Source organism: Podarcis tiliguerta (genome assembly GCF_965153285.1).
Source record: "Podarcis tiliguerta genome assembly, chromosome: 7".
NCBI lineage: Eukaryota > Metazoa > Chordata > Lepidosauria > Squamata > Lacertidae > Podarcis > Podarcis tiliguerta.
Genome location: NC_139540.1, coordinates 15232173 through 15246457, shown reverse-complemented (window position 1 = coordinate 15246457; position 14285 = coordinate 15232173). Strand labels below are relative to the sequence as shown.

Sequence of the window (14285 nt, the reverse complement as noted above, 5' to 3'; positions counted from 1 at the left end):
TTTTGGTGCAGTTTAAAACTGCCTGCACAGTCAGTTTTGGGTTTGGGAAACCCATTCCTTCAGTACCATCCCCAGACTTGCACAGACACTGTCCCCAAACGAAAATCGCAGACCAGTAGCAGTCCATGGACCACAATGCCTTCACCTAGAGTCCTCATGATGAGTGGAAATAAATCCTAAGCACCTGCGATTGCATTTGTTCACATAAGAACGTAAGACAAGCCTGCTTGATCGGGCCTGTGGCTCATCTAGCCTGGCATCCAGATTTCTGTGGATGCCTGAGAGAAGCTTGCAAACTGGGCATGAGCGCAACAGCACCCTGCCTGCCCAACTGGTATTCAGAGGTAGTTCTCCAACAGGGGAGGCAGAACATAGTCATTATGGCTTGAACCTGTCAATAGCCTTGTCCTTCACAAATTTGCCCAATCCTGTTTTAAAGCCATCCAAATTGGTGGTCCCCATTGCCTCTTGTGGGAGTGAGTTCTATAATTTATGCATTGCGTGAAGAAGTAGGTTTTTTTTAAATTGGCCCTGAGTCTTCATGTCCATCCATAATTACCTTTAACTCTCACCTCCCTCCTTATAAGCTCTTTGTGGTGGTTTTGCTTTAGTTGTTTGCTCTGTAACGTGCCAAAAATAACTTATAGGGGCAGCAGTGCAGAGGGCACAAAAGCAAGGGTGGGTGTGTTTGTGTGGAGGGGGCAATATCTTCAAGGAGTTTAAGCCTGCTGACACTTAACTAGTTTAAGGCTTAAATCCTGCGCACACACACACACACACACACTGCCCTGGGTGTAAGTTTAGACTATTACATTGACAAACAATCTGGAACCTGCAATTGGTCCAAAATTCTTAACCATTCCAACAGAGGCTTGGGCTTACTTTGGAGTAAACAGGCATAGGATACCTCTATAGTTTTGCAATCCAATGCACACTTTTCCCGGGAGTAAGCCGCATTAAACTCAATGACTGGGATTCAACTAAATTTTACACAGACCTATTGAAATCATTGGACCCAAACTAGTCATGTTCATCACTTTCATTGTGTCTCCTTTCTGTTAAATTGTGGTAGAAAAATGACCCAGCGGTGGTTATCTTTGAGTAGACATGCAAAGGATTGCACGGTGAGTCTTTTGGGAGCAAATACAACTGACAGAATGATGCTAGTAACTCCCACAGGGCTCAATGGGACTTTCTCCCAGGTAAACATGTGTATAGTATTACAGCTTAAGTGACTTCGGGTGCACATTATGGGGGTTGCATTGCGTGTTATATTCCCTGCACGTGAAAGCCATTTTGCATGCTGTAATGGCAGCTCTTTGGTCATTTCTGTGTGTCAAACATCTTGCTCAGCAGTCATGCTGTTGGCTCTGATGAGGAAACCTTTAAGTGACCTCTGAGACTGCCTCCCACCTAAAAGAAGGAGAAAAAGGAAAGAAAACCAAAGTCTCTGAGGCCATAATTCTAATTATTTCAGTGTAAGAGGAGAAAAGATTTAGGAGGGCAAGCTTGTCAGCCCCGGGTTTCTATGGCGAAGCTGAACAAAGAGTGACATTGTTCAGTGGTATAAGGGAAAAGAGCGTTGAGGTAGGAGGGGAAGGGGAAGTTGGAGACAAGAAAGGGACCGATTCACTGTTAAAGGGGGTGGGCTAAAGAGTTGTGGGATGCTTGAGGAGCTGCCTGAAAAGCATAATTATTTGTGCCACTTAAGCAAATGTCTTGGAGTGTGGAGAACTTAACGCAAGGATTAGGCAGATGTACAAGATAAAGGAGGGCGAACTATGTTTTGGATTGTAGTAATAATTCGCAAACACGCAACAACAAACTTTATAGCCTTGTCTGTAGCTTGCAGGGAACCTGCCAGGCAATTCTTCAGAGGAGCGATAGTTTGCGATAACGAAAAGAAGGCATGGGATCAAAGTTCCCTCATTCTCATTATTTCTGTTGCTAAAACAGCTGTCAAAGCAAAAGAGACTTTTTGGCAGGACTTGCTTGGAATTGATATATACGAACATCTTCACCAGCATTAATGGCCATGCTTTCTAATGTCAAAAACTGGTCCTGGGCCAATGCAGAAGTAGGGCCAACTACATTGCATAGTTCAGAAAGCTGACCTTGGGCTAAAAACTGCTTATGTCAGAGTAGACTTGCAAATGCCCCATGGAAATAAGCACCCTTGAGCTTGTTGCACAGTTTCAGTTCATTTTGGTGGGACTTGCACTGAACTTCCCAGTTGATTGTGCCATTAAGAACAAAAGGAGAACCCTGGTAGATCAGATCAAGGATTCAGCTAGTCCAACATCCTCAAGAGCATTCCATCCCCATCATCCAGCCCGGACACTGAGGTCCAGCTCTGAGGGCCTTCTGATGGTTCCCTCCCTGTGAGAAGTGAGGTTACAGGGAACCAGGCAGAGGTCCTTCTCAGTAGTAGCACCCACCCTGTGGAACACCTTCTCATCAGATGTCAAGGAAATAAGCAACTACCTGACTTTTAGAAGACATCTGAAGGCAGCCCTGTACTGGGAAATTTTTAATGTCTAATGTTTTACAATTTATGTGCTGTAAGCTGCCCAGAGTAGCTGGGGAAACCCAGCCAGATGGATGGGGTACAAATAACAATAACAATTATACTGTCAGAGAGGCTAGCCAGACACCTCTGGAAAGCCCACAAGCAGGGCTTGAAGACAACACCCCTCTGAATATTGAGTCCCTTTAACTATCAAAACTTAATTTACAGACCTGTCTCTCCATGAATTTGCCTAATCCACCTTGGCACAGCCAGAGTCACTTAGCAGCCATTGCTACATCTTCTGGCAGGCAAGCACAAAAGTTAGTTTTGTGTTGAGGGAGACATTATTTCCTCTTGAATGTTAAGAAGAGTCTGATGAGTCACACCAAAAGCCCATCTAGTCCAGCACTGAATTCTCCCTGTGGCCAACCAGATACCTATGGAAAGCCAGTAAGCAAGACCAGACAGCATTCTCCCCACTTGTGATTCCTTGCAACTGGCCTACTGGCCTCCAACGGGGTAGCTCAGCCGGTAGGGCACGAGATCAGGGTCGTGGGTTCAAGCCCCACATTGGGCAAAAGATTCCTGTGTTACAGGGGGTGGACTAGATGCCCCTCGTGGTCCCTTCCAACTCTAAAGAAGTCAGATTATCCTCCACCAGGGCCAGGGCCTTCTCAGTGATGGCTCCGACCTTGTGGAATGCTCTGTCCCATGAGACCAGGGCCCTGCAGGATTTAACTTCCTTCCGCAAGGCCTGTAAGACAGAGCTATTCCACCTGGCTTTCAATTTGAACTTAGCCTGATCTTTTATTCCCCTTCCTTCCCTCCCCCTCCCCTTTTTATGAAGATTACCCGCTCTGGGATCCCACAGCTAATTCTCCCCCAGTTTCCTCGCTGGCCTAAATAGGACTAATTCAGCCAGCTAGCCCTGGTGATCATCTAATGTTTATTGGATGGATTTCCCCCCTAAATTGATTTTTGAATTCCGAAATTATTGTTATTCACATTTTATTCTGTATTTTATACTGTTTTTTGTTGCATCAATTAAGTGTTTTAAATTTGTTGTTAGCCACCCTGAGCCCGGTTTTTTGAACCGGGAAGGGTGGGGTATAAATAAAAAAATATTTTTATTATTATTTATTATGAGGTGGAGGCAGAACACAGCTATTGTAGCTAGTAGCCACTGAAAGCCTGATCCGCCCTGATTTTTATGGCCATCAATGGTGATGGAACTGAACTCCATATTTTGTCTCTCCTGAATCTTTCAACATCATATTCATTGGATTATCCCAGCTTCTAGTATTCTCCTTCGTGGTTAAAAAGGTACCTTTACCCGTACCGGCCAGTCTTGACAGACTCTAGGGTTGTGCGCCCATCTCACTCAAGAGGCCGGGGGCCAGCGCTGTCCGGAGACACTTCCGGGTCACGTGGCCAGCGTGACATCGCTGCTCTGGTGAGCCAGAGCCGCACACGTAACACCGTTTACCTTCCCGCTAGTAAGCAGTCCCTATTTATCTACTTGCCCCCGGGGGTGCTTTCGAACTGATAGGTTGGCAGGCGCTGGGACCGAGCAACGGGAGCGCACCCCGCCACGGGGATTCGAACCACCGACCTTTCGATCGGCAAGCCCTAGGCACTGAGGCTTTTACCCACAGCGCCACCCGCGTCCCCCTTTGTGGTTAGCCCTGCCCATAAGGTTGCATTACCTGTGCATGCATGACAGCCACTGGTGACAGGGCCCATGGGGAAGTGGCTTCCTCCAAGCTTGGGTTAAGTGTCCCAATGGACAGGGGACTGTGTATAGTTAGGGTTGCCATATTTCAAACAGACAAAATGTTGTTGAGTTTTATTGGCAAATAGGCAAACAAAAATGAAGTTTTTGAGCAGATATTTTAAAGGAAAATCGCCATAAATGACATTGCTGACAGGGGTTGCCATATGTCTGAATTTTCCTGGACATTTTTAGCTATTTCTCCCGGCCCGGGACACGGGTGGCGCTGTGGGTTAAACCACAGAGCCTAGGACTTGCTGATCAGAAGGTCAGTGGTTCGAATCCCCGCGACTGGGTAGGCTCCCGCTGCTCGGTCCCAGCTCCTGCCAACCTAGCAGTTCGAAAGCACCTCAAAGTGCAAGTAGATAAATAGGTACCCCTCTGGCAGGAAGGTAAACGGCGTTTCCATGTGCTGCTCTGGTTCGCCAGAAGCGGCTTAGTCATGCTGCCCACATGACCCGGAAGCTGTACGCCGGCTCCCTCAGCCAATAAAGCGAGATGAGCGCCGCAACCCCAGAGTCGGTCACGACTGGACCTAATGGTCCGGGGTCCCTTTACCTTTACCTTTACCCGGCCACTGCTTCCGGTTGCAGTATCCTGACTATGACCGGAAAATCTCGGACGTATGGCAGCCCCAGTATAAGTACTGTTGTCCTAGCAAAAGGACAGAAGTAGGCTGCTAGCTTCACATCCCCCAAGCTGGATTCTTGCTTGTTGTTAAAACTAGATATGATCTCAGCGAGTCTCCTGCCTAAAATTTTATTTAGGCTGTTTGAGAATTTGGAACCCGATGTCCTTTGGGCGGAGGCGGGGGGAGAGAAACAAGCTATAAATAATAGCTAGGAGATGTTCATTTGCCTGGATATGCATGTTTTGGGCAATCACTCAGCCTGAGAAGCGGTAACTCTCAAGGCGAGGTGGTGAAAAGGAATTGGGAGAAGCCAGCTAAAGTTGAAGTTGGGGTGGGAGCAGAGAGGCGTTTGGACTATTAGAAGAACTGTTCTGTTCAAAAGGGGATGAAATTTCACCCAGATGGTTCATTGCTCGGGTGGGAATGCATTTAGCAGAGGTGTTCCTTGATCTCTGTTTGATTATTTTGTTTGTATCCCACCTTTTCCTATATAATGTTCCAGATTATTTAGGTACTGCACACTCTCTGATCCTTCCTACGCACACAAAATGCTAGTCTTTAAACTGAATGCTGTAAAACAAGACTATAATTTATGTTTTAATAAAGCAGTGGAAATTGTCATAAAAGGAGGTTCTCTCCCTTTTCGCTTCCCTCTGGTTCCTATCTGCAAATGAGCTCCTCATTAGCATTTTTCCTATCCGAAAAGCACCATCAGTCTGCCCTGTCACTGCAGATAAGAGGCGGGATGAAATCAAGATGATGCAAAGGAAGGGAAAGGCTCTCTGAAGTCCTTTTTTGTGCTTCTGCCAAATTAGATAGCTTACAATTCATTCCCGCATTAGCAGTTTAGTGACACTAAGCACATGCTTCCTTGATAAGAAGTTATTTTTAATACTCACGAACAATTCCAAATTTTTGTTTTTTTTAAAAAAATAAAAGTTAGTAATTCTGAGAGGTAAACTATGTTAGCTTGCCCACGATCGAGCAAGCAAGCAGCTTTTCAATGGCTCAACTATGACTGAATTCATAATGTTGACACCCATTGTTGTTATTTAGTCATTTAGTCGTGTCCGATTCTTCGTGACCCCATGGACCAGAGCACGCCAGGCACTCCTGTCTTCCACTGCCTCCCGCAGTTTGGTCAAACTCATGCTGGTAGCTTTAAGAGCACTGTCCAACCATCTCGTCCTCTGTCGTCCCCTTCTCCTTGTGCCCTCCATCTTTCCCAACATCAGGGTCTTTTCCAGTGAGTCTTCTCTTCTCATGAGGTGGCCAAAGTATTGGAGCCTCAGCTTCACGATCTGTCCTTCCAGTGAGCACTCAGGGCTGATTTCTTTAAGAATGGATAGGTTTGATCTTCTTGCAGTCCATGGGACTCTCAAGAGTCTCCTCCAGCACCATAATTCAAAAGCATCAATCCTTTGGTGATCAGCCTTTATGGTCCAGCTCTCACTTCAATACATCACTACTGGGAAAACCATAGCTTCAACTATACAGACCAGTGTGTTATCTGTTTACAGTTTGTTTGTAAATATTCAATAAACCATTTCCATTCTTTTATATAAAAAACTTTGTTATCTTGATTTCTTATTTTCCCCCAGTTAGTTTCCCCATTTCTGCCTATTCCATAAGTTTTGTATTCATTCTTCTTTCGTCGGGATTCCTTCTTCTTTCCATTTTTGGGCAAATAACATTCTTGCCGCTGTAGTCGCATACATGAATAAATCTCTGTACAGTTTGAGTAGTTCTGTCCCTATAATTCCCAAAAGGAAAGCTTCTGGGGTTTTGTGTGTGTTTTGTTTTTTTTTGCAAAAGTTATTTTAAACATCTTTTTCAATTCATTATATATCATTTCTTAGAAATCCCCTTAATCCTGATTTTATTTTACTCTTCGGTAGAGTTACAAAAAAGAAAAACAAACATGAATAAATAAATTTTAGAAAAGAACAAGGTTAGACGTGGATGCACAAAGCAATTTTTTAAATAAAGAAAAGCAAGACCGTGGCTGGGCCTTGATGGTGGTGGCTCCTCCTCACCCAGCAGCTCTCCAGCAGCTGCTACAAGCTGCCCAAGGGAGGAGACCAGTGGCGGAGACCATGGAGAGGTAACAGGACAGTCACTCGAACTCACCACTCGGGATAAACTCCAGCTTATTCTCCTCCCTGACCTTGGTGGCAGCGGTACTGTAGCCTTATTAGACTTTACCGATTGGTGGGCTCTGCGTTGCTCCCGGACGGGAGGAAGGAAGTCAAATGACACTGAGGGTTGGTTCAGAGAAAGAGTTCTTTATTTCTGCTCTCCGGAGCAGCAGAAAGGCACTTGTGTGGTCAGTCCACAGCAAGTCCAAAGAAATGAGAAATTTCATGCAGTATATATATCCTCCAGGCACCCTCTCCCCCCTTCCCCAGGAATCCAGACACGTCAGCTTATACATGCAGGTTGACATCACAGATGTTCCTGCTCCAGTACTCTTAACCATAAAAGGGTTTTCCTTCCTGTACTGCCAACCATAAAAGGGTATTCCTGTTCCTATACTCTTATCTTGGAGCAAGAGGTCACCAACTCCAAGAACACACTCTGGCGCTGTTCCCGGACTAGGTCTGTGCATCAGAGTGTGGTAAGATAAGACCCAGGCATGTAATCCCTACTCCACTGGAACAGCCAAGGTCATCCATTGCCGTGACCGATAAAGGAGAGAGCTTTGTTTATACAGCTGTGTTCTTGTTATGCATTTGCTCAACAGCTCAAGTTAATGCATTTTAGAAATGCTCCTTTGGAGAAAGAAGAAAAGGGGGGTTTGGGGTCCGTTTCAAGCTGCCTGCACAGAAACCCATTCCTTCAGTACTGGTGGCAGAAACAGGAACATTCCTGGATCAAATCAGAAGCTTGGATGGCTTTTGTAATTCCTGGACAGTCTCTGGAAAATCGGGACACTTGGAGGGTAGTTTATTTGTGGTTCCTTACGGTTCTAGGGATGCGGGTGGTGCTGTGCTCTAAACCACAGAGCCTAGGACTTGCTGATCAGAAGGTAAGCGGTTCGTATCCCCGCAACGGGGTGAGCTCTCCTTGCTCAGTCCCTGCTCCTGCCAAACTAGCAATTCGAAATGAGTGAAATGAGTGCCACAACCCCAGAGTCGTCCGTGACTGGACCTAATGGTCAGGGGTCCCTTTACCTTTACCTTTACTTTTACAGTTCCAGGGCAGTTAAAAGTTTTGGGCCAAACGTATCACTACATTTCAATTCAGTGAATGTCTTGCTGAAATCCCGCAACTTTTCATACCACAAATGTGTGTTGTTGTTGTTTTGACCTATCCCACCTGGCTTCAGGGGTCTGGTTTTGGCATCATGTAAATGCCTACCTTTTTGCTGTAGGTGGTTTTTTTTGTGTGTGGGATCTTCAGGTTGTTTTTTTAGTAAGATGGAGCTGAAGATTTTGCGGTTGATTTTTGTGGGTGTGCTGTGTTTTCCTTGCTCTTTATTCTGTTAAAATTGTTTTATATTTGGAATGAAATTGTCACCTGCTCTGGGGTCACATGATGCTGAAAGTTTACCATATAAATAATAGAAATGTTTCAAATAGCGCTGGGTCCAAGGTGGAGGTCTGGAGAATCACTCTGGTGCTTTCTCCACTTGCCTGTACGCCCTGCTTTCTGAGTTTAAAAGCACACATTTCATAAAGCTGGCCTCCTGAATGCATATCTGAATCTTTAATTATAACAGAAAGCCATGACCTCAGCTTTCCTGTAAGCCTGAATATGATAGCATCGGTCCAAAAAAAAAAAAAAAAAAAAATGAAACGAAAAAAACTCCAAGAACACTGGGATACCAGCCTAGGAGCTTGGCCTCGTTTCTGCTAATAGCTTTGCTCCGCTTGTGCCAAATCACCTGACTGTGTCTTGCCTCTGAAAGACACTGTAAGATATTCAGCCTCATTCTCCGCCCAGATGAGGCCCAGGAGCTTATCGTCCACTAGTTAGTTTGGGTTTTAAGGCAACTATCTGTGTCAACATGAATTCAGTCTTAATATATGTTATGTACTGAGGTGAATAGGATCCAAACTGCAGCAGTCTGATTGGTCCTAGAACAATAGGATCCAAAAGGCAGCAGTCTGATTGGTCCTAGAACAATAGGATTCAGAATGCAGCAGTCTGATTGGTCCTAGAACAATGCAGCAGTATGATTGGTTGGCAGGAACCACCCAATCATGCTCCAGATAGAAGTGAATCCACAACCTGATTCGCTTACAGTAGAATTCTGGAATTAGCCAATCATGTGCAGCCCATTGTGTAAATAATGTATATAAGGCAGATACTTTGAGGGGACTTTCATTCATTCCTCCTCACCACTATGAGCTGAATAAAGAGCATGAAATCACTTTGCGACTCTGAGTATATTTCAATATATTTTTGCTTAAGTTGGGAACTGTTGCTACAAACCATACCTTGTAAGGGGCCTACGAGCGTGTGATCTTATTATATATATTATTATTTTTTAAAAAAAGAAAAATTAAAAGAGAAAGAGAGTGTATGATCTTGGCCACTCATTTTAGGTATGCAAAGATAATAGGAGAGAGAATGTGGTTGGAAGGGATATGCTGCAAGTGTTTTTTCAACAGGTTATTGTTGTTGTTGTTTAGTCGTTTAATCGTGTCCGACTCTTTGTGACCCCATGGACCAGAGCATGCCAGGCACTCCTGCCATCCACTGCCTCCCGCAGTTTGGTCAAACTCATGCTGGTAGCTTCGAGAACACTGTCCAGCCATCTTGTCCTCTGTCATCCCCTTCTCCTTGTGCCCTCCATCTTTCCCAGCACCAGGGTCTTTTCCAGGGAGTCTTCTCTTCTCATGAGGTGGCCAAAGTATTGGAGCCTCAGCTTCAGGATCTGTCCTTCCAGTGAGCACTCAGGGCTGATTTCCTTAAGAATGGATAGGTTTGATCTTCTTGCAGTCCATGGGACTCTCAAGAGTCTCCTCCAGCACCATAATTCAAAAGCATCAATTCTTCGGCGATCAGCCTTCTTTATGGTCCAGCTCTCACTTCCATACATCACTACTAGGAAAACCATAGCTTTAACTATACGGACCTTTGTCGGCAAGGTGATGTCTCTGCTTTTTAAGATGCTGTCTAGGTTGGTCATTGCTTTTCTCCCAAGAAGCAGGAGTCTTTTAATTTCGTGGCTGCTGTCACTTTTCAACAGGAGCAGTCTCTACTTTCAGCATCTATCCCTGAAAACTTCATGGTCCCTTGGTTGTCTGATGAAGATTCCGCCCCCCCTCAAGTTGCAATCCTTTGCCCATGTACTTGGGGGTCTAGACCCGTTGTGCTCATTGGCGCTTGCGATCTGGTGAGACACACGTGTAGGTTTGTGCTTTGAGAGCTGTAAGGAAACGGAACACATTCTTTAAACAAAATCATTCTGGCAGCCGGGGGCCTTTTTATTCTTCGAGGGGAAGTTTAGAATTTCACACCTTCTCTGCTCAGCATCTTTTGTGGGCTGTGAGTGAGGTGATTCTTCTTGACCCGGGTCTAACACTGTGCTGAATTAGAAGAAATATTCCCGCTGTGCAGTTAAACGCTGCAGAAACTGTGTACAGGTGGGTGCAAAGGAGTTGGGCATCTGAAACAATCGAGCCATAAATGAGAGCCTTTGCACCTTCTGGCATTGATTAGTGACTTCATGAAGCTATAGCAGCAAAAGGGAATGGAGGAAGACATCGTTTTTACGTTTAACAGGCTGAGCTTGCATCACCTGCTCTATTTGAGCTCTCTTTTTTTGTTAAAAACATTCTAAAACCATCCTGTCAGGGAACTGCCATCAGAGCCAGAAGGAGAGGGAGGGCTCCAGAGGGATTCCGGAGAGCGTCCCGGGAGGGAGAGAAGCAGCACATCTTCTGGGGAAGGAAATCAGCGTAGCACCAGTGGAGGAGGGGGGCAGATGGGGGAATCGGCGAGGTGGCTCCAAGACTCCTCGCCGGGGACCAGCGGGAAGAGCACGGGTCCTCCGATGCCCACACCCTCCCTGCGCAGAAGGCTTCTGCGCAGGGAGAGTAGGCGGCGACTAGGAGTCATAGAACTTTTATGCTGGAAGAAGTTCAAGAAACGCCCACTGACGGATTCTGCCAGCGATTGAGACAGCCACGGGCGAGTGGCTGTCCAGACAGAAAGGGTTCACTCAGGCAACCCACCCAGGTGTGGCACCGATTTACGCACGAGCAACCCCTAGAACCATTACACATCCCTATGCAGATTAAGGAATGAGTTGTGCTTACAGGAACATCCAATAGCGATTGTTACATCAAATTATGGGAAGTGTTCTGACATTCCTACCGTTTCAGAGGAAGAAATTAAAATCCTTGAGTGTACCATTATAGCAAAACTGGCTAGCTACTTAAGAGTTAAAGAAAGACAACAACATTCTTATGAAAATGTGGTTTGTTCAATTATCAGAACAGATGCATGTATTTGGAATGCTGTCCATTTGAAGTTCGTTTATCTTAAATATGTAAATATTTGTCTTATTGGAACCACAAAAATCTACATGAAATATATTTCTGTGATTCTAATAAAACCAATACTGAAATAAAAATAAATATCAGTTTGACAGCATTCCAAATAAACGCAATATCTGTTGAAGAATGACACTTTACATATAATTTAGTCTTATTTAAGCTTAAATGTGGATCATATTGCGTGTATATGTGTGTGATTCAAGTAGGAGTGGGTTGCCAGCCCGTCTTTTAGGTGCCACAAGACACTTCTGTTGTCTTTGTTGCTAAAGACAAGCACAGCAAGCTCTCTGGAAATTGTTAGTTTTATTGTTGGCGTCCGCCTGTCTTGAGAGACAGTGGAGGTGTGTCCTATTCGGGGTGAGGTCAAACTGTTGGAGTGTTACAGCACCTGCTATAGCAGTAGAGACCGATATAGGAGAGACATGTTTTATTGCAGCCGGGGCAGATGAAGGCATCCGGTTGTGCCGCAGCAGATGCGCCATGGTGTTTCTTCTCTCTGCTAAAACAAATGTCAACAATAGTGTACAGTGGTACCTCGGGTTAAGAACTTAATTCGTTCTGGAGGTCCGTTCTTAACCTGAAACTGTTCTTAACCTGAGGTACCACTTTAGCTAATGGGGCCTCCCGCCGCTGAAGTAAAGTTCTTAACCTCAGGTACTATTTCTGGGTTAGCGGAGTCTGTAACCTGAAGCATCTGTAACCTTAAACATCTGTAACCCGAGGTACCACTGTACAAAATTGGGATTTATGCTTTAACCAGAAGATTGAGGAGATCATGCAATGGGAAAGTGGAGGCCAAACCAGAACTGTTGTGTGAATCGACATAGCTTTAATATAAATACGTTAGCGACTTCTGACTACTGTATCCAGGAAGGGTCTTTATTTTGCTGTATGTCAGCAATGTCTTCTAAAGTGGCCCAACAGGACTTTGTAAAGAGCCACTACAGTGGTACTTCGGGTTACAGACGCTTCAGGTTACAGACTCCGCTAACCCAGAAATAGTACCTCGGGTTAAGAACTTTGCTCCAGGATGAGAACAGAAATCGTGCGGCAGTGGCAGTGCAGCAGCGGCGGGAGGCCCCATTAGCTAAAGTGGTACCTCAGGTTAAGAACAGTTTCAGGTTAAGAACGGACCTCCGGAATGAATTAAGTTCTTAACCCAAGGCAGCACTGTATAACAGGAAACTAGCTATAGCAACACCTTCCAACGAGGCTGTAACAGAAGACGCAACAGAGCCATTTCTCCTTGGCCTCCCTTCCTTTTCTTAATTAATAAAAGATGCTCATGGAGAAGCATTAATCAACTTCCCCCCTCCCACCCCATCTGTTCTGATTTTTATCCTTTCCTCTTAACAGGTTTATCGGGAGAGAAGGGAGAGCGAGGGAACCCAGGTGTTGGGACCCAAGGCCCCCGGGGCCCACCAGGGGCAGCAGGTAAATTCACCGGAGTGACCATATGCCCAAATGACATGCAATGGTCAGTACAATTACCGTATTTTTCGCCCCATAGGACGCACCAGCCCATAGGACGCACCATGTTTTTTGGGGGGGAAATAAAGGGGGGGGAATTTATTTCCCCGCCCCCCAGGCGCTTGTGGGGCCGGCAGCGGGGAGAAGCGCTCTTCTCCCCGCCGCCCGCCTTCAGATCAGGTACGGGGACAGCGGGAAGATGCGCTGCACCTCCCCACTGTCCCCGGAGCTTGCGGGACTGGCGGTGGGGTCTCCCCGCCGTCAGCCTCCAAACCACTTTGGGAGACAGCGCGATGGCGGCGTTCCGCCTCCCTCTGTCCCCCGACCTTGTGGGGCTGGCGCTGGGGCTCTCCTGAAGCCTGGAAAGCGAGAGGGGTCGGTGCGCACAGACCCCTCTCGCTCTCCAGGCTTCAGCGAAAGCCTGCATTCGCCCCATAGGATGCACACACATTTCCCCTTCATTTTTGGAGGGGAAAAAGTGCGTCCTATAGAGCAAAAAATACGGTAAATGTGCATTCCTATGCATAATAAACAACAGTCGATACAAGTAAAGTCTGGTTGCTTTACACAGAGTCCCTGTATAATAAAGAACACGTGTGAAATCACGTTTGGTTACTCAGGTAGTCCATACCTTATGTTGCTCTCTCGTTCTGCAGCAGTGGCAAGGTGATGTTCTGACAGCCGTTTCTGTCTTCTGTGCAGGGCCTCCAGGCGAAAGCCGTACAGGCGCCCCGGGACCACCAGGTTCTCCAGGTCCAAGAGGACCACCTGGCCATACAGGTGTTCCTGGGCCGCATGGCGCCTCAGGGCAACCGGGATACTGTGATCCCTCTTCCTGTGCTGGATATGGAACAGGTGGTGAGTATGTTTTTCCGAGTTAGCCTCCTCCCACCACACACACATCTTCAAAATGAGGTAGCTCAGTCAGTAGAGCATGGGACTCTTAATCTCAGGGTAGTGGGTTCTACTCCCACGCTGGGTGAAAGATTCCCGCATTGTAGGGGGTTTGATCCTCGTGGTCCCTTTCAGCTCTATGATCCTGTATTTTTGAGGTGCTCAATTTTCAATGAGTAAGTTGTGGCTTCGGGAACGAGGGAGAATGTTAAGTAGATAGTTTTCACTCAGGTCCACATATGCAAATAAGGGATTGAAAGTGACGTTCAGTGATTGGATAGTTACAGAAAATAGTTACTGTTGCGTTCTAGTGGAGCTCTATATAAGCAGGCTGGCTGAATCCTTCAGCTCAGTTCTGTTCTGGCCTGTGAATAAACAAGAGTTGTTTGAAGAATCGCTGTGTCGTCTGATATGTTCACCCACAACTTAACACTGGCGATGAGGATGGACAACAGAGCACAGCCAGATGCGGCCACCCTCTTAGCGGAGCTGAATCACTGA

The 14285-nt window shown here is 46.1% G+C and overlaps 1 protein-coding gene across 5 annotated transcripts in view; it reads left to right on the top strand.

Annotated features, from left to right (window-relative positions):
* Positions 1 to 14285, top strand: part of COL14A1 (collagen type XIV alpha 1 chain) — a 145475-nt gene that overhangs the window by 125860 nt on the left and 5330 nt on the right. For all 5 annotated transcript variants that reach the window (XM_083450334.1, XM_083450335.1, XM_083450332.1 and 2 more), the window contains 2 exons: positions 12777 to 12854; positions 13593 to 13748. In XM_083450334.1, coding sequence (XP_083306460.1) covers positions 12777 to 12854; positions 13593 to 13748 — 234 coding nt within the window. The remainder of the gene's footprint in view (positions 1 to 12776; positions 12855 to 13592; positions 13749 to 14285) is intronic.